The sequence below is a fragment of the Mustela nigripes genome, chromosome 3 (assembly GCF_022355385.1).
Source record: "Mustela nigripes isolate SB6536 chromosome 3, MUSNIG.SB6536, whole genome shotgun sequence".
NCBI lineage: Eukaryota > Metazoa > Chordata > Mammalia > Carnivora > Mustelidae > Mustela > Mustela nigripes.
In genome coordinates, this window is record NC_081559.1 from 157,959,858 (window position 1) to 157,987,512 (window position 27,655).

The 27,655-nt window shown below is 43.8% G+C and overlaps 1 protein-coding gene across 1 annotated transcript in view; it reads left to right on the top strand.

Moving 5' to 3' along the window:
* Positions 1–1,532: 1,532 nt before the first annotated feature.
* SDC2 (syndecan 2) overlaps positions 1,533–27,655 on the top strand; it is a 101,918-nt gene continuing 75,795 nt past the window's right edge. The window contains exon 1 of the mRNA XM_059394905.1: positions 1,533–1,618. Within this exon, the coding sequence (XP_059250888.1) occupies positions 1,559–1,618 (60 nt within the window). The 5' untranslated portion in view covers positions 1,533–1,558. The remainder of the gene's footprint in view (positions 1,619–27,655) is intronic.

Sequence of the window (27,655 nt, forward strand, 5' to 3'; positions counted from 1 at the left end):
TTTACTCCATAAATCAGAGAGAAAAAATAGTGTTAGAAACTGGAAGGGAATAGGTATTTGTCATGTTCTGTAGCATACATATCATAGACACGGAACTGGAAAAAAAGTTTCCATCATAAAATATTTCTGATCAATTACTTCTATGCAGGAAACACATGCACCTTATTTTCTTCAAACTAGAAATTACTTTCTTTTCTTTGAAGTTCTCTTATATGTGTTATTATTCAGGGTCTCAATTTCTCATCAAACCACCCTATTTGTAGCTTCCGAACTTTAACACCCCTATGCTGAAATGGAGCCTAGAAAATGATTTAGGGGCCTAAACTGTGTATGAGATAGAAATGGTATTTAAGTCCTTACTGAAATTATGAGCTTTGAAAGCGTTGCATTTTAGGTTTTTAGGGGTCTTCCTTCTCTCTTTTTTATTTATTTATTTTTTGAAGGGGGTTTTAGGGAGGGTGGGAAATACTCACTGCACGTTTATTGCATTCATTTTCTTCTCTTTTAAAACACAATTTTCATGAAGTTGCGATTTATGACCAGTGCATAATGCGTGAAGGCATCTGTAAAGTTTGTGTGTGTGTGTTTTCCAACTCTCGCAGTTTCTTTCTACTGGTCTCATTCTCACGGGCAGAAAAGCTAAATTATGTGTGTCTCGTTGTTTCACCGATCTCTCACCAGAAAAGTGAGAACGGAGAGACAAAATCGAGAAGAAAAGAGCGTGGAGAGGAAAAGGGGAGAGGGAGGGAGGAAAAATGAAGGAGCTTCGGAGCGCTGGAGCTCTGACTGTGGACGAGCTGATCCTGAGCGGCCACAGAGCGGAGCCACCGGCGCCCACTGGTCCCCGAAGCTGCCAATCGGGGCGTAATCCTGTAGGAATTTCTCCCGGGTTTAGCTGGGAGTCACACTGCCGCCTCCTCTCCCCCAGACGCCCGGAGGAGCTGGGAGAAGCAGGCAAGGGAGGGAGGGAGGGAGCGGGAGGAGAAGAGGAGTTGGGGGGAGGATCGGGGGAGGAGGATCGGGGGAGGGAGGCCGTGGCGGAGAGGAGGAGGGGCAGAGCCGCTGAGCCACTAGCCGGGCTCGGACGCGCTTCCCTCCAGATACTCCGGGAGCTCCAGCCGCGCGAGTCGCGCGCTTTCGCCGCTCTGCCCCCAAACTTCAGCTGCAGCTACATTCCAAGCCATCTGATTTATTCCTCAAAACCAGCAACGGAACCGCGACACTGGGAAGGAGTCCGCGGAGGAGTAAAACAGCCGCAGAGCAAGAAGAGCTCGAGAGAGCAGCCTCCCCGGAGCACCAACTCGGCTTCGGGAGTGCAGAAACCAACAAGTGAGAAGGCGCCGCATTCCCGGGGCGCAGCCGCGGGCGGCGGGAGCAGGCGCAGGAGGAGCCAGCGAGCGCCCCCGAGCCGGGAGCCCCAGTGCCGGAGCCCCAGCCGCGGTCGTTGCGGCTACTCCGGTCCGGATCTCTTCGCACCGGCTGCGCCGGGCGCTAGGCAGTAGGCTTCGTTTCGCCCTCCTTGCCAGCGGCGGCTGGGAGCAGCCGGTCTCCGGAGAATATGCGGCGCGCTTGGATCCTGCTCACCTTGGGCTTGGTGGCCTGCGTGTCGGCGGAGTCGGTGAGTGGACTCGGAGAGGGGGGAAGTGCGAGCCGTTTCGGGTGTTCGTACCCGAGGGGAGTCTGCAGCGCCCGCGGGGGAATCGGGGGGCGCCGCCTGGGGGATCCCCCCCCCCGACTTGGCGTTCGGCCGCGGGGAACCGACTGGGACAAATGCGCTCGCTCCTCCACCCCTTTCCCCCTTGCGTTCCGTTCCCGCAGAAATGCGCCGCTCGCCGGAGTTGCCGCGAGGTCCCCGGGGATGAGGGCGCGAGAATCGCAGTTCGGTCCAACTGCAGAGGCCCCTGAAGTCACTCCCAACTTCTTTGCCCTTGCGGGGGTCTTGCAGCGTGGCCCGAGAAGGACCTTGCGAAAAGGGTGGCCAGAGCGCCCGGAGGAGGGCCAGCGAGGGAACCCGCCCCCTCCGCGCTCTCGGCGAGACCCCGGGACACCCTGGAAACTTTGGGGTCCCCTCCCCCCAACCTAGCTAGCTTTCCTAGTCAATTGACTAATAGGAGGGAGGAGATGGGGTCCCGATTTAAGAAATCTGAGAGTGACCGGAGAGGAAAGTTTGCAAAAGTTCTTTTGTTTGATGTTTTCGGTGGCCGGGGCGAGGTAGCAGACACTTCGTGGAAAGGCTGACTCCCCTCTGAGGCCCAGTCCGGGGTCCCGCGGGGGTGGGGTGCACCGAACGCGCCGGAAAATGCTGGGGGCCCTGGCCCCTGCAACCCAGTCCTGCGGCGATCCCCCTCCTCCCTGAGCCGCGGAGGGCAGCCCCGCTGGCCCTCGGGGGCAGGAGGACATGTTAATACGGGTTGCGCTGGAGTGGAGCGTGCAGGGCGAGGCGGGGTGCGGGTGACGCCAAGCTCGGCCGCGGGGCGCCTGCTTTCGGGGACCGAAGCTTCCAGCCTGCCACGCTTGCCCCCGCGGGCCCGGGCCGCTTCTGAGGCCCCGAGGAGTCTTTTCTCCCGCGGGGCCGGGCCGCGCGCACCAGCCTCCCTTCCCGGGATCTTGGGTTCTCCTTCTTTGGATTGCGTTTGTGGGGCCGGAGCTGCTTTCCCTGCGTCGCCCAATGAGCGCCCTCTGAAGGGAGCTGCCTCCTGGGCTGCTTGTCCGTGGCGGCCCCTACCTACCTGGGCGCCCCGAGCTTTGCCCCGCTAGGTGGAAGCCCAGCATCCCCAATTCTGTCTGCAGCCTCGGCGCCTTCTGGGGCTTCGGTTAGGGAGCGCAGCTGTCTGGCCTTTCTAGTTGCCACATCTTCTCCCTTTGTCACCTCCTGACTTGCCCAGGGGTGGTTTTGTCAGTTTCTTCCCCCTTGCCCTTGGAGTGTTAACCGTCCCCTCCCCCATTTTTTAGAGTTGAAGCAGTTTAGGAGCGGAAAACCTCTTCGACACTGAACGTTAGATCAGTGTGGGAGCTTCTGTGTGTGCCAGCAGGTCCCCCCAAACGGTCCTTGAGGTTGAAAAGCGGGTAGAATTGGACACTGTACAGCATAGATGAATCTTTGGGTGCTTGGGCTGTAAAATAGAACCCCGAGCCTTATCGGTAGCTCTCTCTGGCAAATGATCGGTTCATCCGTTGGGACTGGTAATCTCCCAGCCAGTTATGAACTTTGGCTCATTGTACACAGAAAGGGAGAGATTCTCTGTTTATTTCAGAAAAAAACACGAGTGCTCATTTCGTTGCAAAACAGGGGGGCAAAGGGAGAACTCCCTTTGAAGGTTTTCAAGAGAAGCCTGTCGGAAAGGCTGTATAGGCTTAAGGAAGTCCTTTTTCCGCGGAGTCCCGTTCGGGATTTGCTAGGAAGTGTTACTGTTGGGGAATTCTCCAGAAAGAATGTTTCTGTCTTCTGGCTCTCCGGATTTTTGCATAAATCTGACAATGCTCTTTAAGGAAGCTTTTTGCCTGAACTGTCTCCTCCCCCACCCACACACACCTTTCCCCTGAGCTCTGTCTTTGCGGTTCCAGTATTTCTCATTTCTGACCAGGATTAGATGCTTTCCCAAGGACTTCCTTCACTGTGGTAGATACTATCTTCAGTGATTGGGGTATCATCCTAAAGGGTGATCAGATCTTTTTAAAAATGTCATTTCGGACACTCTAACGGGGAGTCTGTTAGGCTGTTTCAAAGCCCAGGGTGGCCACTAGTCCATTTTCATTACTTTTAGTCTCGGTTTGATGCCAAGCACCCTCCATGTACGTGAAGTTGAAAGACTGCATTTTTTGACAATTAGCTGTTACAGCACATTATTTCCAGGACCTCTTATTTTAATGTGAAAATGACAACTCTCTCCTGGGAGCTAGAAGTGGTGGTTGTCTGAGCCCAAAATCTGTGTTTAGAAGGAGGAAAGGAAAAATGTCTGCAGTTAGTGAATTCTTGAGTTTGCTACTAAGCACAAGGGAAGGTGGGGGAGGGTGGAACAAAGATTCTTGGGAACGAAGGTTCAAAGCTGTGTGTGAAAAGAAGCTGGTGACCCTTCCTTTCTGGATGCAGGAGACAGTAGGGACCGACCGTGGTCACCATTCAGACTCCGCCCCCCGGCCCCCCTTCCCCTTAAGGCTTTCACTGCAGGAACACCATGTGAGGAGAAGGACTGACTGAGTGTGGCGGTAGTGATATGCTGCTGTTTTTCTGTCCATTTTTTTTTAAACGTGACTGTTTACCTTTAGAAATAATATATTGCACGCTTCTCTGAACACATAATTTGAACTGGAAATATGTTTAACAAAAGGAAGTGTTTTGGAACTAATGGAATTTTATACACATATTTCAGTGCGTGTAAATTAAAAGAAACTGTCAAGGCATTTGGACTCATGGGTTACCTCTCAGTGCATTATGAAAGGCAGACTTTGGAAAGTTTGCATTAGAAAGAAAAATAAGGGGCGCCAGGGTGACTCAGTCAGTTAAGCAGTTGGGTTAAGCAGTTAAGCGTCTGCCTTTGGCTCAGGTCGCGATCCTGGAGCAGGGTGGAGCCCCCGGGGCTGGCTTCCTGCTCAGTTGGGAGTCTGCTTCTCCTCTCCCTCCGCCCCTCCCCCTGCTCCTCCTCTTTCTCTCTAAAATACATACGTAAAATCTTTTTTTAAACAAGTAAGAAAAATAAAATTGGAACCATATAACCTTTTTCAGTACTGTAAAAAAAAAAAAATTTGGCTTTGCTGGTAATGAAACAAATTACATTTGCTAGCGAATTTTATAAAACCCCTTTTCTCTTAGTTGGATATTAGTGGTAGGTAGACATCATTTAAGAAAAAAAGATCTTGTAAGATTAGCTTTGCAAAAGTTGGTTGTCCTAAAAGGAATTAGAGTATGCCCACAGATTCCTACTTCTGGGACCTGGTAGATGTAGTTTTGGAGGACTGTAAGACGCTTACTCACATGGCATCTTGAATAATCATTAGTTTGGAAAGGATTTCAAAATATCACCAAGGTTTTTCCTGGGCAGAACTAATTCTCAGCTCTCCAGAAGCACTCAGAGACCTGACCGGTCAGCCACAGGTGGCCTGGAGTCTCCTCAGAGTGGCAAAGCCCCGAGGCTGAGTCAGCCACTCAGAACACGGACAACTCTGTCATTAAGGTTTATAAGGAGTCTGGTCAGGCCACTATGTTATTGGCATGTCAGCTGGCACTGATCCAATAGATGGTGTGAGGAATGTCACCTGCATTTAGATTCTCACAACACTGTCCCTTTTCCATTGCAAAAGATCAGACGAAATCATCTCACCCATCATTTCCTTCTCACCCTGAAAGAAGACCTGCTGTTTTTGGCACCGTCAGTGGTATGTTCAGTATCTCAGAATCACCAGATTCTTTCATGGAGCAGAAGCCAAGATAAAGTTTTAGAGAAACAGAAATCAAAAACAAAAACAAGAAGCAATGAAGAGCCTTTGCTGAAATAAGCGACTCTGATTTACCTTTTATAGTGAGGTGGACCAGTACCATCATCTTAATTCTAGTTGTTTGGATCTGAATCTTGAAGACATCCTTGGCTCATTCCACTTTGTTGACTTCCACATCCAGTGGACTGCTAACTCCACCTGTGTGTGGTTCATTCCGCAAGTACACATTGGCGCCTACTAAGTGCGTGGGGAGAAAGCATTGAGCAGACGCGGCTATCTCCCGTGGGTTCTTGCAGCTCACATTCTGGTGATCCAGGTAGCTTTCCCCTTCAGTGTTGTCTTTCTTGGGACCTGGGCCTTTACACGGGCAGCCTTGTAGCTGTTCCGTTCATCTAGATGCTCACCTGCTGTTTGATTTATCCTGTACCATTCAGATGGTGTTCCCGTGGTCCACAAACCACCCGTGTTTCTTGTTACATGGCATGGAGTCTAAAAATCTCTTCCACATTTATAAGATGCTCATAATATTGCTCCTTCCTCCTTATCCCCCCCTTGATTGGTTTATGTCATGTCTCCTGCTGCTGGCCCACTTTTCACGGTCATGAACACTCAGGGGACATAGCCTCGTCTGCAGTGTTTCTCCTTTAATATTCTGTTGATCCAGACCCAAGCTCAAGATGGGACTTTCGTGTTTGAGCTCTTGTTTTTTATCTTTCTGTAAATGGTACAGCAGATGAATGATGAGAATCATTGGAAGTGTGTGAAAATACAGATCTCAGGGCTTCATCTTGGACCAGCATAGCCAGTGCCCTGGAAGGGGGTGGGGTGATCTGTATTTTTATGAAGCATCTCAGATGGCTATAATGAATCAACCACATTTGGGAGCCATTGGTGTGGGTCACATACTTTCCGCTTTCTTCCTGTGCTGTTTTGTGCTAGTTGGTGGGCTCCCAGCAGTATGTAGCTGTGTGACCTTGGAGGCCCCATAGAGCACAGAGGGCTTTGGCATGGGAGGCGGACAAGCTGGGTTCACGTGCTGGTATTTTGCCGCTTAATGTGGTAGCACTTGGACGAGAAACTAAAACTCCCAAGTTACTTGAAAAAATACGTATGTACATGTGTATAATTTGGACCTGAATGCCTTCATAACATGATTATTGTGAGCATGTAATGAGGGAGCATAGGAATGGTGCTTGAGGCACAGAAGGTACTAAGTGGTTTTCCTCTTCTTTTCTTGGCCTCTTTTCTGGTCTATGAAATCAAAGAGCAGTGGAAAATGCCCTTAAGACCTCTGACGTTCTAAGACGGCAATTTTCTCTTCTGTTGTGATTGGTGCCACGTGAGGGGAGGGCCCTTTTTGCTACACCTTTGACGCCTGTGCAGTGCTGAGCTTGTAAACACCTGTTGAAGGTCCGTATTTAGGGGCCAGTGCCAGTGGCTGGGGGCAGTCTGGGTCAATAGGTCCTGCTGAAGCTCATCTTTGCACTGACTGCTGCAAGCAGTGTGGCCTGGGGCTCACTGACTCCACCCACCGGTGGGGGGTACCTGGGCTGGTAGGCCAGTTTTGACTCGCTTTTGACCTCCGTTTCCACAACACTGCTGTGTTGGTGGGAAGAATAAACAAGACATTGAAGTCAAGTCCTGCCATCTTTGCTTATCTCCGTGCTCCCTCCTGAGGGCTTCCGCTGAGATCCCAGCACCCCCCCCCCCCCCCCCCAGGAGAGATATTGCTATATTGGATGCTGGACCGCCAAGGGTCATCTAGAAGGAGGTGGCCGGGGTGGTGAGGAGGGAATGTTGGGGAGTGAGGGTGCAGAGAGAGAGAGTCTTCTTATTTTTTAAGGGGAGAAATGCATGAAATTTCTCCTTTTAGCCATTTGAGCTCTGGCTCCTACTATTAAGAAATCTCACAGCATTTTGACAAGTCTTTTCTGGGGCCATGTTAGTTTTAGCAACAAGGCTAAAGGGGTGACTGGCTCTGATTAGGAAAGAACACTGTCAAAATAGAATTGTGAATGTCTGTTTTTCTTGGGTATCTCAAAGAATTGGTAGGAGTAGAAGGGGAGAAACTGTGAAGTCTTTAAAGATATCCCATTTGAATTTCATATTAGCAGTGAGAGGCCAACTGGTATGTGAGAGCCAGCTCATGGTCTTGGACTCCAAGCTATGGAAAATGTTGTTAAAGACAAGATAGATTTTCACATTTTTTTCCTCTGCTGCTGAATCTGTTTTGTCAAAAATGTCACAAAGATACTGTAAATGTGCCCTTTACAAAGCAGTTAGATGTTTATTTTCTTTTATGATGATACAAGCATATTAAATACAAACAGTACTGATATTTAAGGGGTATGTGCGGTTAATGGAGTTTAGTCTCATGATAAGAACGACACGTGGAATGAGATATCCAATTATTCAGAGAAAATTGTTTTTTCAAGGTCTTACCACGAACAAGTAAAAGTTAAATATGTAGTTTCATATGATCTATGATTAAATATAAAGGCAGTAAAAGTGAATGCACGGTATTTAGGCAAAAGTGAGGTTTTACACACATGTGGTTAATTATCTTAATCTTTCTGAGATGTCAGGTTCCCCATTTATAAAATGATGGGGTGAACTAGGAGAATTTTCTGTCTTTAATATTTCATTTTTCTATATGCTTCAGGGTAGGATTGAAGAAATGTTAAGATTAACCCAATCAATAAGTAATTATTAAGCTTCTGCCAAATACTTAACTATTTTATGTACTGAAGCAGGGAATTCATTCACATTACTGAGAGGTAAGTCACATCTGATGGCTGATGGTAATCTGTTCATTGGAATTGAGTATTCGTCATGTACGGAGATTACATACATTACTCTGAATGTCCATGATCCATTGTCTAGTATTTTCTCATATATTCGCAGATAAAAGCCGGTGTAGCATCAAGACCAGTGGATGTGATAGAATTCACTTTCACTCTAGGCAAAAACAACATGACTTGTTGATGTAATTTGAAGGGCTTTTTAAGGCTTAAGTCACTGAGGGACCTCAGGCTCCTCCTTTGGTTTCTGGTCTAGACATCCATTTGCAGAGAGGGGCCTTTCAGTGGTGCCTTCCCTCTGGCTCATGTCTCTTAGTACTGGAGCCCGGTGTAAGTGCTGCGGACACCACTGGCAAGAGTCTAAATGAGTAGGCACTATGGCAGACTGGCTCAGAGTCTGGTCATTGGAGGTGGGGTTGAATCCCCCTTACTGTGTCACCTTGGGCAGGTCTCTTAATCCCTCTCTGCTCAGTTTTCTTCTCTGTAAAATGGAATATTCTAAAGGTTTTCAGGATGATGTGAGACAGAATTGGTGGAAGCTTTTCGCACAGTGGCATATTCATGCTTTATGTCATGTGTCAGTTACTATTATTCTGATCCGTGGTTTTCTGTCTCCTTAAAGAGTGGGACTCCATGGGGCTTATCTGATGAGCTCCAACCCAGAGAGTCTCCTGGGATCTGCAGGACGGAGCCTGACCTTTCCCAGCTGGTTCTCTTTCCTGATTTGGGGAGGCCTAGCTCTATGTTGAGATAGTGGGGATATGTTTGTATTCAGATTTTCTTGAAATGTGGCTGATGTGAGAGGTTATGTCCTTGGTTATTGCTGAAAGGTTCCTTACTGGGACCAGCTCAATCTCTGAGGGTTAAGATATGAAAAGCCCATTTTTTCCCCAGTAATTTTACCTCTTCAAATCTATCCAAAGGAAATTACTGTAGTTGGGTAAATGTGTTTATTGAATATTTACTTAAAATAGTTAAAAAAAATGGAAAGAACCTGAATATACAATAAAAGAAAACTGGTTAAAGATTCTAAATTATACATTAAACACCACATAACCATTAAAAATGTATTTGAAGAATATTTATAATTTGGAAGCATTATAATAGACAAAAAGTCTGATATGAAACTATATAGTGAAACTAAGGTTATATTAAAAGATTTATATATATATATATATGTATACCTAGAACTGCATGTGATAAAATTGTCTAGAACTATGTATACGCTTACACACAGACACAAGTAAAACTGAGTAACTGAGTAAGACTGGTGGATACTACCAGTATCAATATCCTTGTTGAGATATTTGCTATCATTTTATAAAATGTTACCATTGGGGGAAACTGAGTAAAGGGTAGAAGAGATCTCTTTGTATTATTTCTTTTTTTTTTTTTTTTTTTTTTTAAATTTTTTATTTATTTTTTTGAGAGAGAGAAATTAAAAGTACACTGAGGGGCAGGCAGAGAGAGAGAGAAGGAAGCAGGCTCCCTGCCGAGCAGAGAGCCCGATGTGGGACTCGATCCCAGGACCCTGAGATCATGACCTGAGCCGAAGGCAGCGGCTTAACCCACTGAGCCACCCAGGCGCCCCATCTTTGTATTATTTCTTACAGCTGCATGTGAATCTACAATTATGTCAACAAAAAATTCAATTTAAAAAAATGGTACTGGACCTAGAGGGGTTTACAAGTATGTTCTGATCCTTGAAGGAACAATTATTGTTACAGAGCTTAGAGCATGATAGAATCTGTTCTCTTTAACTTTATGAGGTTAGCATTACTCTGTGTCAAAATCAGACAAAGAGGGTGTAGGAAACAAACCATAGGGCAGCTTCATTTATGATGCCAAAATTTTAAATTTAACATTCTCAAAAGGAGAACAGCAGCTCATTAAAAGAATAACGATGAACCCAAGAAGAGTTTATCCAAGGCATGCTTCAACATCAGAAAAGCAGTGCAGATAAGTTTAAGGGAGATGATATGATCTTTTCAATAGATGCAGAAAATATATAATAAAAGATTATAAAAATGTTAATACAAGGTTCTCTAGTTTCTGGTTAACTCAAAGGTTTACTGTGTAAGGGTTAGTACATGTGTGCTGATGGCTCAATTCACTTGACGTGTTTAGGAACCAAATGATCACTGTTTACTGAGTTGTTAGGCAACAGTCTCTAGTTGCCTGGGTGACAGGTGTGTGACAGTGCAGGAAAGTAGGGGTCATAACATATATAGATTGTAATCCATAGGAACGTGTCGTTCTAGCATTGCCAAGACTCAGTGTTGTGCTCTCCCAAATTAAGATGACACAGGAGATGATCTTGAGGGTTTTGGAATCAGGTATATTGGGATTTGGTTTTCAGTATTAACCACCTGAAATCTACATGACCTTGGGGAAGTTTATCATCCTTTCTGAGTTTGTGTTTTCACTGTAACACTGGGGGGTTATAATATTTTGCCTCTGGTTATTTTGAAGATTAGCTTCAATAATGACTGAAAACTTCTAACATAAAAACCTGACCTATAGTACATGTTTTAAACACATTTGATTCTCTTTCCTTTTAGCTTTCAATTTTGTGATTCTGGAATATATTATACATGCATAAGTATGTATGCATATTTTTTTTTGTGTTTCTTATTTGCATTCTCACCCTTGACACCAAGGGACATATATTTTCACAAATTTATGACCAGTTTTTTTTTTTTTTTTTACCAGGCAGGGTATGATGCTAAATTACACTTTTTCTTTCTGCCATCATCTGCTTCCTGAATTACATTCAGCTAAAACCAAAAAGACTTGTACATGAGTTGGAAATTCAGTTAAGACTTGAAAATTTACCGTAGGATTTGGGATTATAATTGTAAAATGCTTCAAGAAGGTCAACATTGCAGTCTTATGTTGTAAATTTATCTGTTAGGTTTGCTGATGAATTAAAATCTTAACCTTACTTCTGTCCCACTTTTGAACTCTTTTAGTTAAGAGTGGTAAGTATTTTTATTTCATTATTCAGGTATCCTCCTGCTTGTTTTAAAGTTTGCAGTAGGCTGGGGCACTTTTATGAAAGACAGACATTAGTACCTGTTCTTAATAACCGAAAGAAATCTGAAGAGAATTTTTGCTTTTGTGAAGAAAAGGCAAGAAGTCAAAATAGTGCTCAGTGTTCGTTTTGCAGTGAGCTGTAATGGGGGCAGCAGGCACCTGAAAAGAGCGACGCCACCAAACTCTTTCCCCAGGTAACACACTCAACATCTCAGCATCAAGCCACCATAGCTTTGACCTGTGTCTGTGAGCATCTGTGCTTTCTCTTGATTTCTTTTGTGCATCCATTAGCACAAAAGAGGTATCAGAAAAGCCTAACAGAGGTTATTTTTTGGGGTCTGAAAAGGCTCAAAAGTTTGTCTGTATAAATTACTGATAATGGCTTCTGTGCTCTCTGCCATTTTGGTTTTTGAAAGGTTTCATGGGAACCCTCTCTTTTCGGATAGCAGGGGGAACCTGCATTAGATTTGATTCGATTTTGTCATTGTGCAGATTAGTTATTGACCAAGGCTTTATGTTTGGTAAGATGGTCAGTTAAGACTTAACTCATGTAATGGCACATCCACTAAGGGCAGAGCTCTTGGCTGGTCTTAAAAGTTAAAAAAGTCTTAAAAGTTAAAAAAAGAAATGATGACATGATGCCTGCCTTCAAGCAGCTATCACCGACCTCTTGATTATTTAGGGTAGTTGAAAATGGGTTGGGCCCATGAGTTATACATGCATTATATGTAAAATATGCATCAGTTTGTTTTTATCTGAGTCTAATTAGACATACTAACCACCAGAACTGCCAAAGACCTACATATCTGCGGTTGAGAAGGATAAGAAGAACCCCTTGAAGAAGAAAAGTCACTGCTTTTCCAACAGAACAAAGGCAAACCTTCTTTGAGGTAGCATGGTGTGTTGGAGAAAAAGCAGAATTCTGTTGATGATCGGAAGACACTTGACTTGCAGATTTTTTTTCTCTTTCCCCCACCTGTGCTCCAAGGAAACATTTCTGAGTATTAAAACACAAGAAAGACAGAAAGAGTGAGAAATTGTCCAGAACTTCAAGGATTTATTGATGTTTACATCCGAGGAGAATGAAACCTTACATTTCATCCAGTCTCATTCTCCATACTCTATAAACTTTGGGCTCCGAAAGGTGAGAACTGGACTTTATGAGTCTGGCTAAGATAGTAGTCTTAGCTGATGAATGAAAGAGGTAGAAAATTGTTGGGATGGTTTTCCTTGTATTTTTGGGTTCTCATTTTTCATTATGTAACAATGGATTTTAGAGCTGAAATTGACTTTTAGGGGAAAAACACATCTAGAGAGGTTAAGTGATTTGTCCAGGATCACATAATTAATGGGAGAGTTAAAATGTTGGGCTTAGGCTATCAGTGATTTGTTAGTAATTTTTTCTTACCATAAATCGTTCCCTTTTGTGTCCTTCTTCTTCTTCATTCCTCGCATTAATGGTTAGCACCCAATATGCTTAATCCTGGCCTGTGTTTGATGTGTGAATGAAATAGCAAATGGAACATACATTTTATATTATACGCTCTGCATCAGTGTGGTTAATGCGTTCTGTACAAGGTGAGTAATTTAAAATGATGTTTAGATAATTTCTCAATTTGCGGCAAAAATTGTGCCCCGGCAGACTCTGTTACTATCTGCTGCCCTTTTGGCTAATTAGGGGAAGAGAGCAGAAAGCCCTGGGATTTGGAGAGACTAGGGGCTAAAGTCCAGTTGATTTGCAAATCCTAGGAAGATTGTGGAGACTTGCAGACAGAAAAGGAGATGAAAGGTTCTTATCTTACTGGAGATAAGAATCAAAACTAGAAGTAAAGTCCTCATAAATTAATACCACATTTTATGGGGTTAAAAAAAATACCTCATTTTATGAGGGAAGAAGAGCATTCCTTAGAGGTTTGTACTAAAAATAAACACGTCCCTGCATTTCAGGAAAAGAGGGGTGGTGGCATGTCTGGTCCAGGTAAAATGGTTCCTTTTGCTGGTTTTGTATGGGATGTAGGGTTGTCTTTTCTCCCAACATTTTCTCTTGAATACTTCTACTTCTTTGGTAAGTCCAAGCGTAATAACGCAAATATATTTGCATCATGGTTTTTCAGAAAATAAGTCTGTGGGGTGATGTTTTTAAGAAAGGAATTTTATTAAAGGACACTGACATTGAAAATTACTACGCAGATGTCCTACTGTGTACTTAGAATTGTGATGGGCACTTTCCGTTCTTGTCTGTAATTGTCTCTCAACTGCCTAGCCGGATCACTGGCCACGACTGCATTTATGTGACCTAGCAGAAGTTAGATCCTTGGGTTGGTTGGTTTGTTTGTTTTAAGCTTTAAATAGCTCTGACATGATAATATCATCTTTCAAGAGAGCAGTGTAAGTGTTTAAATGTATAATGCGTTCAGTGTATGAAGTGTTTAAATGTATAATGGGTGCAGGTCCCAACAGTGAAGTGTCAGACCCCTTCCTTTGCATTGGTTGGCCAGATATTCTAGGTCACCCATGTTCTGATTCCTTCACCAATGTGGAGCCTGTTGCTTTGATGGCTTCTCACCACAAACTTATGTCGGGTAATGGGGGAACAAATTAGTGGAATTCATGGGGTCTCTTTACATTCCCAGCTCTGGACACTGGACACAGTGTCCAGCTGTGTATGACCTTGGGCAGGTATCTTAGTGTCTCTTGGCCTCAGTTTTCTCATCTGTAAGAAGGAGATTAGTCACAGTAGCCACCTCATGGTGATGCTGTGAGGATTAATGAGTTCCTGCATGTCTCGAGCTTAGAAGCATGCTCGGTGTAGAGTCAGCACTGGTCTCCTGTTGATGCTGATTGAAATGGATGGCTGATTAGATGTGCTGATCAAAGAAGAAAGGATCCATTTTGGAGGTTTTGAATCCGAGACTGAGGAAAGTGACCAGATGAGAAAAGACAGGGCAATGAGAAAGGAAAGGGGAGGCTGAATTTTTGCCTCTTTCTCTCTTTCCTTGCTGTGGCTGTTGTGTGTTGGTGAAGAGAAGGTGTTTTAGCCTCTCTAGGGCTTAGTTCTGGAGAATGGGGGACATGTTTTAGATCACTGACTCTGACCCCTTCCTGCATATTAAATTCATCTGGGGAAACTTAAAAGCTGTGGGCACCTGAGCCTCACGCAGACCAGTTAAATCAGACTCTATCCCGGTTGGGGTGGCGGGAAACCTGCTATAAAAGCTCCTCAGGTGACCCTAGCTTCCATAAGGTTTGAGAACCAGTGCTCTGGGTGCTTTCTGGTGTTCCTCCAGCTTCGAGGGAAGTCTAGCAGGTAAGATTTTTGTCTCGTGAAGCCCCGTGTTCCCTACTGCTTGTGACCAAACCCGGTGGAATGCAGTGGCTTCCCCGGGACTGCCCTGCCCCCCAACCCCAGTCCAGAGCCGGTGGAGGAGGGCATGCTTGCTCCCAGCTTCTTCCTTTTCCAGCCTTCTCCTCTTTTTCGGTTGGCTCCTACTTTCCTGATAATTACGTTGATGGGTTACCATACATGGCTCTTAACACAGAAGATTATATATGTATAAACGAAGCCTATCTGAGGAGGTCTTAGAAAAAAAAATGGAAACATTTCCCTTTCCTTTCAAAGACTTTCCTTAGTGGAACAAAGGATGCTTGTCCCCTTGGCCTGGTTGCAGAAAAGCATGTTTGGTCAGCTTATTCGATTTGCCTGAGTTCATGCTTTGAACAGAGAGATTGTGTTTTACTGATTGGGAATGTGTCCTAGAACTTGTCTGAAGTTACTGATCGTGTATAAACCCTACACACGTATCTTAATGATGGTCCTTTTCTTCAGTTTATCCTTTATTACTGCACCTCAGCTACTTGGACCTTGTTCAAGTCGAATTAAATCCATGGAACTCTGTGTTTCCGGGGCTGAAGTAGGGAAGAGCGAGTGCTCTAGGCTATTCTGTGAATAAGACGTCCGAGTTGTCTTTGGTTCTTGCCTCAGTGAAAAAGCAGCAGCCCCATTATCTAATCTGTTCATAGTTTACTTTGTTCGGATATCTAATTTGGGAGCATGTTTGCCCTCACTCAGTTCTGAAGCACAATTTTCCATCCCTCGAATAAAAGGGACTATCTTTAATTGACTTGGGGGAAGAAGAAAAAACCTTGTTTAAGAATTCTGGAGTTTTCAAAGCTTCTAAAAATTGCTCTGCAGGATAACATTAAAGTGCTGACCCTTTAGAAACTGCTGCTGAACATGTGTCTGTCCTACAATGGAGTTGGAAGGATTATTCTGAGCCCGCTGTTACAATGAACCATTTGCGATGATTCATACGCTTTTAAACCCAACGAGTCTGTAATATCTTAGAATAAAATTCAACATCTCTTTTTTTTTTTAATTTTTTTTAAATTTGACAACAACAGGGTTAAACATTAGAAATTAAGGGAGTGGAAATGCGAATTCTGCCCTCCCCCTCTTAGCGTGTCCCTCTTACCATACATGGATGTTCCAGAGTGTTGATTATAATACAGTTTACGCACAGAAGTGTCTGTTCTCTGTGGAAAGGACATCTGTTAGTTGTTAACCCTAGCATTAGGTCAGGTCTCTCTGTAAGACTGGACCAGCAGTTCTGCATCACCTAGGATCTTGTTAGACATGCAGCAGTTCTGAGCCTGACCCAACGGAATCTGAAATGTGGGGGTAGGGCCAAGAGTTGGCCAGGTGACAGCCTGGTGACTGACAGCCTGGTGACTGTACTGTGATCTAGATTCTGAGATGCTGAGAGGGGTTCTCGTCCCTGCTGTTGAAGATTGAATTGAATGGGAGCCCCTGGTTATGGGGCCCAGGTAGCAGTGGGGTTTTGTTTTGTTTTGTTTTGTTTTGTTTTTTTTCAAGTTGCCTTGGTGATTCTGATACTTGAAGGCCATTGCTTTGGGGTCTCGATTCTCAAAATGCTCTCAAAATGCGGATAAGGGACCCGCATGAGCCTTACTGGGAAGCTGGTAAGAAATGCAGACCCACCTGAGACTCCTGAACTGTGATTCGCATTTTAACAAGACTTCCAGTGACTCATAAAGCTGGTGAAACAGTAGAGAAATAGTGAGTTTCCTTTATAGAAGTCAGTTCTAGAATGCCCTTAATTTAAAAGTTTTGTGAGGAGGCCACATAGCTGCTTTGTGTGACTTCTGCCTGGGGTTGACTCAGGGAAGCTGGCGTTGATCAGAGGAAAGGGTTGGCACAGTAGCGCCTCCTAGAAGGACCCGGGACGGGCAGGTGTGACAAGGCCCCGTAAGGCATCATGAGTGATCTCAGTGAAGATAGTCCCAGGTGCAAGTAGCAAATATCCCAACTCCAACTGGCATAAGAAACAAAAACGAACGTTATGGGGAAAGTCCAGGAATATGAATAAAGGAGAAGCTAAACAAATTTTATCTTAGGCTAATTGGTAAGTGCTTTTTTAAAAAATATTTTCCATGAAGTGGTTTGGCTCTTTTAACTGCTAAAGATTATATAAATAAATAGAAGCCTTTAGCACATCAAACAGTGATGAGTGTTACACAAATGATGAATTGCTCTGTTTACTCTCTCGTTCTCAAGGTTTTGGTTTCTTTAGTGTGTGTATGTGTGTGTGTAATCTTACTCATTACACAGAAGATTTGAGATTTCCAAGACTGCATACCTTTCCCACAACCTTTAGAAGAAATTGTATAAATGGTCGAATTATACTTCTGCAACCAGAGCTTTCTAGTGCATACTATGTAATGTTTTTTTTTTTAAAGTTTTACACAGTCTGAAATGATAGAAAAATAATACATGATATTCAAAATAACCTCCCATTTCCAAGCTTCTCAACTGAATGCTTATTGTCCTTTTAATAAAAATGTGGATTGCATGCACATTTGATGTAAATGAATTAAAATTTCATTTGCCCAGGACTTTGTGTATTACGTTAATAAGATTTACCCAAAACACTATTGTTGGCTTAATAAATATTAAGAGCACATTTGTGAGCTGCCTCCTGGTGTTTGCTGTTTCTCTCCTTGGGCATTAACTACTCTTGTGAGTCTTTACCAGGCTGCTTTTGTTGTTTTGTGCCCTGAGGTATAAATAGAGGCAGAGAACCCAGAAGATTCAAACAAATTCCATACCATAAACTGTTTGCAGATGTGTTTAGTATTCATTCAAGAGAGCCTTTAGTTTATTTAACATAAAATTACTTTCTTCTAGCATTCTACATGTGCAAGAGGTTCGGTTTTTATTTTACTGGAAGTTTAAAAAATAATAAAAAGATTTTCTGGGAAGTACACCTGTGAAGCACCGGGAAGATCCTGTTCTTCTGTTCTTTCGGACAATCAGGAATGAAAGGGGTGGAAGCTTCTAAGGGGACAGATTTTGACTGAATAAAAGGAAGACCTTTCTAGAAGGCAGTCGCAGAAGGAATAGACCACCTCAGAAGTAGTGAGGCTCCACGCTTAGAGGTAAGCAAGCAGGTCTTTGGCCATTTACTTGGCATCTTCAAAACATCCGCTACCTGGGAGATTAGCTGACTTTTACAGCTTCCTGCTAACCTCAGATTCTATCATCATTCTTACTGTATTTTGAAGTTGAATGCTGAGCAACAGAAAATACATTTGGTTTCCTCTCCTGAGAACCTGGTCTGACTACAACTAGATATCATTAATGGCCCTTGAGTACGGCATCCTAGGACGAACTTTCTGTTAAACTGATGGCAAAACCTCTATTTGCCAAATTCAAGGGACCGTGTAATGACTGAGGTTTGAGGTTTCCGTAAACTCCAGACTCTGATAGCTACTTAATCAGGTAGGATAGCCAGCTTGACTGGTCTGAGCCAGAGAGGTGTGTGTGTGTGGGGGGGGGGGCTAAGGCCCAGGGGCATGGCCTTGAGGGGGAAGGGAGAGATCCTCTAGGGGTGGAGAGGCAGGGGTGCTCTAAGGTAGCATGAAGAGTATCAGGGGAAGGGCGCCACAGTCATGGGATTGGGAGATACCTTTGGGAGGTACTTTTAGCTTCCCAAGCATTCCCCTTCCGCCATTTTGCCATATGCTCTCCTTCGACTGGTTGAGGGCAGTCATGTTGTGCTATGATCACGTGAGACCCGTGGGCCCCAGCATCAAGCTTTCCTTATGAGGCTTTTACAACCCTGGTGAAAAATACCACTGAAACAAACAATGGGCACAAGGACCCGAGGTTACAACTGTACCTCTACTTCTGTACCCAAACAGCCCTTACTTTGCATGTCCTTTTCTATTCTGGGTGATCCAAGAGAAGGCTGGACAGGTAGCCAGAAGACTTGAGTTCTTGGAGCTAGCCTGCCTGTGCCAGAAGCCAGCTGTGACCTCTGGCAAATCATCCCGCCTCTTTTGCCTCTGTTTCCCCATTTGTAAAACTCCTTGATCTTTGTAGCCAAGCATACTACAGTTCTACACCGTGCTCCTCCCCTCCCCCCCCCTTTTTTTTTAAAGGAAATCATTTTCTTCTTTCTACCTACTGCCTTGGAATAAAGACTTAAAAATTCCAGCCTGGGTTTTTACATGGTGCTCTGGTCTCGTCTCTCCTCCTCTGCCAGCCAAGCAAATTGGTTAGTTGTCATCTAGAACGCAGTCCTCTTTCCTGACTGACCATTTCCTCTCAGAGTTGCCACTCCAACTAGCTGCTGTAGCTCGGATTTCTTCCTCCCAGAGAGGAGGGTAGACGTTGCTTTGAATATAGGAAATATGGCAGTAGGTGTAGGAGGGGAAAATTCTCCCAATAGGGGAAAATGTTGTCCACCTGTTGGGGACAGGAAACAACTGGGGTGTGAATGGTGGCTCTCCTTGTTCAGTGGATAATTCCCAGCAGATTTTCACACCCTCCCTCCCCCGCCCCCGCATTTGGGGTTCTGACTGTCAGCACACTGGATATGCGGTCTTACTGTCCTGGAATCTAGTAGTTCTCTTACAAACTGGGAAACGAGTGCTCTCCAAAAAGCTCACGAGGCTGCAGGTAGCCCAACTGTTGTATTCTGGGGGCCCTAAGGGCCTTGACGGACCTCCTCTTTCAAAAGCTAACATTTCATCCAGCGTGATCTAGTCACAAACTTTGAAATTTGAAAATCTCCCAAATGCCTGTAAAACTGACAGCCAGAGTTAGCATAAAGCAGGTGAAAAATGCTGTCCACCTGTGATCATGTCACACCCACCAGTTTCCAGCTTCTGAATCCGGGGGCTGCTTGAAGACCCTTGGGCTGCAGGAGATAAAGAGCCTTTCCACGCTGACATGATTTGAATTTTCTGGGTGCTGGTGATAGTGGGGGGGGGGTGTGGATTTGTTAAAAATGTGCATTCTGGGTTCCCACCTGAGTTCCTATATTTTAATGTGGTCAAAACTACTGTAATTACAGAATAACTGCTTTGGCAAGCTTGCACTAAGTTTCTGCGGACCCCGCTTCTATGCTAACCTTTTTGGTGTTTTTAGTTCCAGCCCTAAGGTCCTCTACAAATTGCAAGACTTGACCCTGAGCTCAGGATCAAAACATACCTAGCAGTAGTAGGTTTATGATAAGTTAATAGCCTAGAGCAATAGTATTTTCCAATAGGGAAACTCTTCATTTAAAAAAGTAGTTTCTCTGGCCATGCAGTAGGATAATGGTCAGACAGTATTTTTTTTTATGCTGCTTGCAGTAATATACACATATATGACCATGACATTGAACAGCTCTCTTGAGATTGAACTCTCATGCTACAAACGTCACCCACTTAAATTGTATATAGTTTAGTGGTTTTTAGTATTCTCCCAGAAGCTTCTATTCCCCAAATCTAACTTTACAGCATTTTCACATCCCCCGAAGAAACCTTGTATTCATTAGCGTCACTTCTCCTTCCAGTCCCCAGCAAGTCCTGGGCAACTGCTGATCTCCCTTCTGTTTCTCTAGGTTTGCTTATGCTTGTCCTTTTCATATGAGTGGAATCCTCCTATGGGATAGGTGGTCTTTGAGACTGACTGTTTTCACTTGGCATCATATTTTCAGGGTTCAACCAAGTCTAGCATGTATCCGTACTGCAATGCTCATTATTGCTAAACAACCTCTCATTTTCTGGATATGTCAGATTGTGTTCAATAGGAACTCAGGTGGGAACCCAGAATGCACATTTTTAACAAATCCACAATCGCCTGTTTGTTCAGGCGATGGGCATTTTGGTTGTTTCAGCTTTTCGGCTATGACAAGTCCTGCTGCCTTGATCGTTCACGTACAAGTTTTCGTGCAGACCTAGGTTTTCATTTCTCGGGGTATTTCTCTAGGAGTGGAGTTGCTGGGTCCTATGGTAACTCTATGCTTAACATCTGGAAGCTCTGCCAAACTGTTTTCCAACATGTCTATAACATTTTTCTGCATCCTCTCCAACACTTGCTACTTTCTGTCCTTTTGATTGTGGTCATTCTTAGTGGGTGTGAAGCAGTATCTCATTATGGTTTTGCATTTACCTAATGATGATGATGTTGAGTCTCTTTTTGTGTTCCTGTGACCCATTTGTTTCTTCTTTGGAGAAATGTCCTTTTAAGTCTTTTTTTTTTAAAGATTTTATTTATTTATTTGACAGAGAGATAGAGAGTATAAGTAGGCAAAGCAGCAGGGAGAGGGAGAAGGAAGCTCCCTGCTGAGCGGGTAGTCCTATGCGGGGCTCCATCCCAGGATCCCAGGATCATGACCTGAGCCAAAGGCAAGTGTTCAACCGACTGAGCCACCCAGGCGCCCATTAGTCCTTTATTTTAAAATTAGTTTATCTTCTTACTGAGTTTTAAGAATTCTTTCTATATTCTTAATAGAAGTCCTTTATCAGGTAATTCATAAGTATTTTCTCCCATTCCGTGGGTTGTATTTTTTCATTCTCTTGAGAGTCTTTTGAAGCACAAAAGTTTTTAACTTCTATGAAATTGTTTTTTTCTTCTTCTGTTGCTTTTAGTGTCTTGTGTAAGAAACCATTGCCTAACTGAAGGTTGCAAAGGATTATCTCTGGGTGTTCCAAGAGTTATATGGTTTTTAGCTGTTACATTTAGGGTTATAATTCATTTTGAATTAACTTTTGCATATGTTGTAGGTATACATTTTTTTTTTTTTTTTTTTTTTTTTGGCATGGAATCTTTAGTTGTCACAACACATTTCATTAAAAACACTGTTCTTTCCCCCTCGGTATTGTCTTGGCACCCTTGTTGAATATCAGTTGGCCGTGAATGTAAGGATTTATTTCTGGATTCTCAATTTTATTCCACTTATATGATCTAAATGCAGTACTTTGTACACCTACTTAGGTACATAAATGTGTGTGCATATATGCACACAAACATACCCAGAAGGGCATCTTCAGCTTGGTTGTGTTGCGTGATCACTTTGTGATCCTTTGGCTTTAATTTCGGTGGTTAGGAAATGGGACAAATTAACAAGTAGGAATTTCAGACATGAATGACATCGGGAGACTTGGCCATGAGTTGAGGAGGTTGGTCTGCTCTTCATACTTTTTACCTCCCCTTCCCCTAAAGTGAAATACATTGCGGGATGTTTTGGAGTGGAGCACATTTTAGATTTCTGGTCTTGGCTTAGCCCCACTGGTACAGACTTAACTAAGTGACCTTCGTGAGCTCTTAATGCCCTTTCCCCTGCATATAGATTCTTGGGCCTGAACTGTCTTTGACTATAAAATGAAGGAGCTTGACTAGATTCTGATGTTTCCTCCCAGTGGGCTGGAAATTCCGTGATTTGTGTGCATGACCATCCCTTAAAAAGTGGCACATTTTATCATTGTCATCTGTACATAAAACCAAATGAATAAAGACCTATTAATTTTACTCTTCTTTTCCTGCTGATGTCTGGTGAGAAGGGGCTGGGAAGCAAACAAATGGTGGAGATGAACTGACCGATTTTCTATGTTACTTAGTTTAATGGTATAAAAAGCCTAGTCATGTGCTCTTAATGTTTCCTGGTTATTTTAATATTTGTAAAGACAAAATGCATGACAGAGAGAAAGGAAAACCCAAGATTTTGCTGTGACACTGTGTGCTTCTGCCTTGTAGGTATAGTTGGAGAGACTGCCTTACCTTGAGATCAGTTAACTACAGATCCAGAGCTGAAACTTCTTTCAGAAATGTCTTAATGTTATTCTTGGGTTCCTGGGAATTTAGAAATATAGGCTTTTAATTATTCACAGCTGGTGCATGAATAGAGCAGTAATAATAATTAGGAATAATACGGTTCACCTCTTAAGCTGTTAGTTTTAATCCACTAATTTTTTTTGATCTGAAGGCTGGCAGAGTCCTCAAGCGGAACATTTGGAGGAGGTCCATCCTAGTTTTCAGTTAGGAAGTGTGCGAATCTGCCTTGTCTTGCTGATTTGTTACAAGGGTTTTGATGGTTTGATTTTAATGCCTTCCACCTAAAAGCTCATGCATACTGAGCCGACCTACACTCAGCAGAGCTCATCTGGACATCCTCATGCAGAGCTGTTGGGCGGAAACGAGGAGTACCATCAGGCTGCTTCAAAGTGTCTGGGGAGCTTGCAGCTTTTTAGCCTGGTCCTCTGCAGTTGGATCATACCTGCTGGAGGAGCTAAGAAGTATTGGTAGGGAAGAGTTTGCCTTAGAGGCTCTTAGGCATGGAGGCTGGACCAGGTGTGGCACTCACAACTTCCCTGGGATGAGACGAATCCTTTCTATTCTCCAGGTAGTAGTCTTAAAAATCATAAAGCTGGAGGCACCTGTGTGGCTCAGTGGGTTAAGCCTCTGCCTTCAGCTCAGGTCATGATCCCAAGGTCCTGAGATGGAGCCCCGAGTTGGGCTCTCTGCTCAGCAGGGAGCCTGCTTCCCTTCCTCTCTCTCTGCCTGCCTCTCTGCCTACTTGTGATCTCTGTCTGTCAAATAAATAAATAAAATCTTTAAAAAAAATCATAAAGCTGATATAAGATATTTATAACCCCCCTGCTTTCTTGTAAAATCCTCAGATTCCAAAGTATTAATATAGTTTATTGGTGGAATTTACTTTCCATGGTTTCTTAATGTTTCATCATAGAGACCTGTTTTAAAAATGTTTCACGATGATCAATATTTATTAGAGAATAAGTGTAAAAAATGGGGATGGATGATTTGGATTCAGGTTGTATTCTGAGAAACTTTAATTGGGGAGAGGAAAAAAAAAACTCAAATTTGTATTTCATAGATCAAATTTTAAATCTCCATTAACTTTGTATTATTTTTAGAAGTAGTATAGCCTTAGGTATGTGAACGCATTGGTAGCTTTCATAATTTATGCTGGCCACTAATTTGGCTGTGAGTAAATAGTTATTATCTGGAACTAAGTGATTGTCCTAACACATCCTCTTCCCCTTTCTCATGGGACTTCCTGGAAACAAGATGTCTTTTGCCAGGTATGGTTGATAGGATTCTGCCAAGAAGACTTTGCAGTGACAACCTTTTTACTTTTAAAAGTACACGTTGGAAAAAGCTTTCTTGAATCTACAAATGGGACCTATTTTATGAGGTAAAACTGTTGAATCACCTTATATTGCCAGGAAAAGTAGAATTATTTTTATTACTGTTTTGTGGGAGAGAGAGAGAGAGCCCGCATGTATGAGTGGAGTGGGGAGAGGGAGAGACTGACTCTTCTTCTTCTTCTTTTTTTTTTTTTTTTTTAAAGATTTATTTATTTATTTATTTGACAGAGAGAGAGATCACAAGTTAGGCAGAGAGGCAGGCAGAGAGAGAGGAGGAAGCAGGCTCCCTGCTGAGCAGAGAGCCGGATGTGGGACTCGATCCCAGGACTCTGAGATCATGACCTGAGCCGAAGGCAGCGGCTTAACCCACTGACCCACCCAGGCGCCCCATCTTCTTTTTTTTTTTTTTTAAAGATTTTATTTGTTTATTTGATGAAGAGAAATCACAAGTAGGCAGAGAGGAAGGCACAGAGAGAGAGGAGGAAGCAGGCTCCCTGCTGAGCAGAGAGCCCGATGCAGGGCTCAATTCCAGGACCCTGAGCCACCCAGGCACCCCGAGAGACTGACTCTTAAGCAGGCTCCATGCCCCCTGGTGAGCTGGAGGTGGGGCTCGATCCCAGGACCCTGAGATCCTGACCTGAGGTGAAATCAAGAGTCAGACACTTAATCCACTGAGCCACGCAGACACCCCCGCCCCGAATTATTCTTACTTTAAGACCATAGAACTTAAGTGGACAGAGGCTGTGACTTCATAGAAACACTGAGTATTAGAAATTGTTGGTGAGAGATCTGTAAACTCAGCAACATCCAAATGAGTGATTTTTGCTTTCCTCCCTTGTACTGTTACATGAAATCTTGTTTGTCCAAGTGAACAGAGGAGAAGTCCTAATTCCACTAACAAGGAGTCCCGTATCCCTGCCCCTCAAAGAGCCTCTTTTTCTATCCCAGACTGTTTATATATGATCAGCATGTGGACACTGTGCATGCTTATGTCTTAAGTATTTGCTTCTGGAGAGCCAGCTTGGAAAAGCAAAACAGAAAAATCCATTGGCATTTTGAGAGTTGAATCCACAGAAGATGTTGTTTGCAATGTGCCGAAAACATAAGGCCCCAACAGCCGGAACAGGCCTGGTGCCAGGCAATTTCACTGGGAGAGAAAGAGGAGGTCTGAAGCAGGCCTTTTAGGATTATCTCCAACTCAGCAGCTGCTGTCTGAGTTTGATTATGCTCTTCCTGCTGTGGGAGACCTGCATTAACCCTCCCGCCCCTGGGGAATGTCAGGGCTGTCTTTTCAACAAAAGACTTCCCTTGGACACCCAAGGGCAAAAGCCAAAATGGTATGGAGGTGAAAAGAAGGTGGGGCTTCTGAAGACGGAATTTGAGAGAACCATCTAGGAAGGAGACTGCAGAATTTCGGACCTGCAAGTAGTGCCCATCAGGACCCTTGACTTTTATCGCTGAGGAAGCAGAGGCTTGGGAGAAGTTGAGTGACTTGCCCGAAGGAAACCAGTCAGAACTAAAATTCAGGACCCCTCTTTCTCAGGTTAGAGCTGTTTTAGGAAGTACCCCATTCCTGATGACCTAGTTCTCACGTCAGTACAAATCCTCTTCTTTTGAAAATTGAGACGAAAGAGAAGAAACCTTTTCTTTTTTAAAGATTTTATTTATTCACTTGACAGGTATCACAAGCGGGCAGAGGGGGAGGAGGAAATAGGCACCCTGCCGAGCAGAGAGCCCAATGCCTGCTCAATCCCAGGACCCTGGCTGGGATCATCACCTGAGCCGAAAGGCAGAGGCTCTAACCCACTGAGCCACCCAGGTGCTCCTGAGAAGAAACTTCTACAAAGCATTTTGGAATTATGTATTAACCACCTTTTATAGACTGCCTTGGCATATTCAGATTTTCCTTTCCAGTAGTCGCGTTTTATCAGTGTGTAAATCCTAACAGAGCAGCAGATACGTTATTCCAGTAAATTCTGTGTATGATTCTTCAGGGCGGAACAAGCATATGGGAGAGGCGTTGGGAGGGAAAACTTGAATCTGGGAAGACGGCTTTGAAAACTGGGAAGGATGTTGGTGTAGTGAACCTTTTGTTCAACTATGGCGGGGTCTGGAGCCGGGCTGCACAGCCTCTGAGAATTTATGGCCTCCAGTCTGAAGAAGGTAGGTGGGCTCACATTATCTGTGTTAAGGAACATGTGTGGGGTCTTTGAGCCTAAGGTTGTCCAGGTAACAGGAGGCTTTGTCAGGGAAGATGGCAATCTAGCATTCTTTGAGAATAATGTGTTGCTGTTTATTCCACATCTGTGTTGGAAATTGAGAATTTTCCCTGCTTTGTGGTTGTAATAGGATCCCCAGTTTTCTTCCTTTGAAAGGTTGGGAAACTAATTTCTCGTAGGAAAGAATACATTAAATCCAGGGATATCACTAAAATGGGGGAGTTCTCTTTTCTTGCCATGCGAGCGAAGTTGTTTGATATAATGGTCCTATTTAACATTGTTGACCTAAAAGGTATCGATAAAACAACAGAGAAGAATCAGGATAATCTTATTCACTAAAATTCCAAGTCAGTCTGGAATGTTATACTTTTCATTATTTTTTTTATTTTTTATTTTTTAAAGGTTTTATTTATTTGACAGAGATCACAAGTATGCAGAGAGGCAGGCGGAGAGAGAGAGGGGAGGAAGCAGGTTCCCTACAGAGCAGAGAGCCTGATGTGGGGCTCGATCCCAGGGCCCTGAAATCATGACCTGAGCTGAAGGCAGAGTCTTTAATCCACTGAGCCTGTTATACTTTTTAATAATGGTTTCCGTCCTCACCAATAGTGGGGTTTTTAATTGCTTTATTCGTTAAAAAAAAAAAAAGGTATTCATTTTTATTTTATTTTTATTTTTTAATTTTTATTTTTTAAGATTTTATTTATTTGACAGACAGAGATCACAAGTAGACAGAGAGGCAGGCAGAGAGAGAGAGAGAGAGAGAGAGAGGGAAGCAGTCTTCCTGCTGAGCAGAGAACCCGATGCAGGACTCGATCCCAGGACCCTGAGATCATGACCTGAGCCGAAGGCAGAGGCTTAACCCACGGAGCCACCCAGGTGCCCCAAGTATTCGTTTTTAAAGGTGAGTGTGAGCCCAGTATCCCTCTGGGTTCCACAATCTTTCTGCAAAGCTTAAAAAGCAAATGTTACATTTAGGATACTCTGTTGAAATATGGTCAATGTCTTTCTTTGCATTTCTTCTAAGATTTCAGTGACATTGTAACTGTAAATAAAGCGGGGAAAGGAGGTCTGGAGCGCACAGTAGGATGAGAGCTCCAATAGGCAGTTGTAAGTTTTCTTTCAGAAATGTGCTTTTGGTTATGTTTTTTTTTTTTTTTTTAATTCAGTGGCCCAGTTAGGGCATACCGATGTCTGCTTATTGGTTGAGCTTTTTGGAGTACCTGTTGCTTGAAAGTGCATTTTTCAAGTAGTTACCTGTTTTTGTGTGTGTGTTTTTATGCCCCCCTCCTCCAGCTGGGGAAAAGCTAGGACCAAAGAGAAAGCTACCTTTGTTTTTTTTTGTTCTTCATCAATGATCCTTTTGGGGATCCTTTTGAAAGAGAAGATATCAGAAGGTGGCGAATCCCTTTCTCCTTTTTTCCCTGCATTGGTAGCCATGGCTCTCTGCTCTCATTGAGAAACACTCACTTAATGTTGTACTATGCTGTAATGCTAGGAAAGGAGGTCACTAAAACGAGAAGAAGTTGTTGGGGCGCCTGGGTGGCTCAGTGGGTTAGGCCTCTCTGCCTTCCAGCTCAGGTCATGAACCCAGGGTCCTGGGATCGAGTCCCGCATCCAGCTCTCTGCCCGGCAGGGAGCCTGCTTCCTCTTCTCTCTCTCTGCCTGCCTCTCTGCCTACTTCTGATCTCTCTCTGTCAAATAAATTAAAAA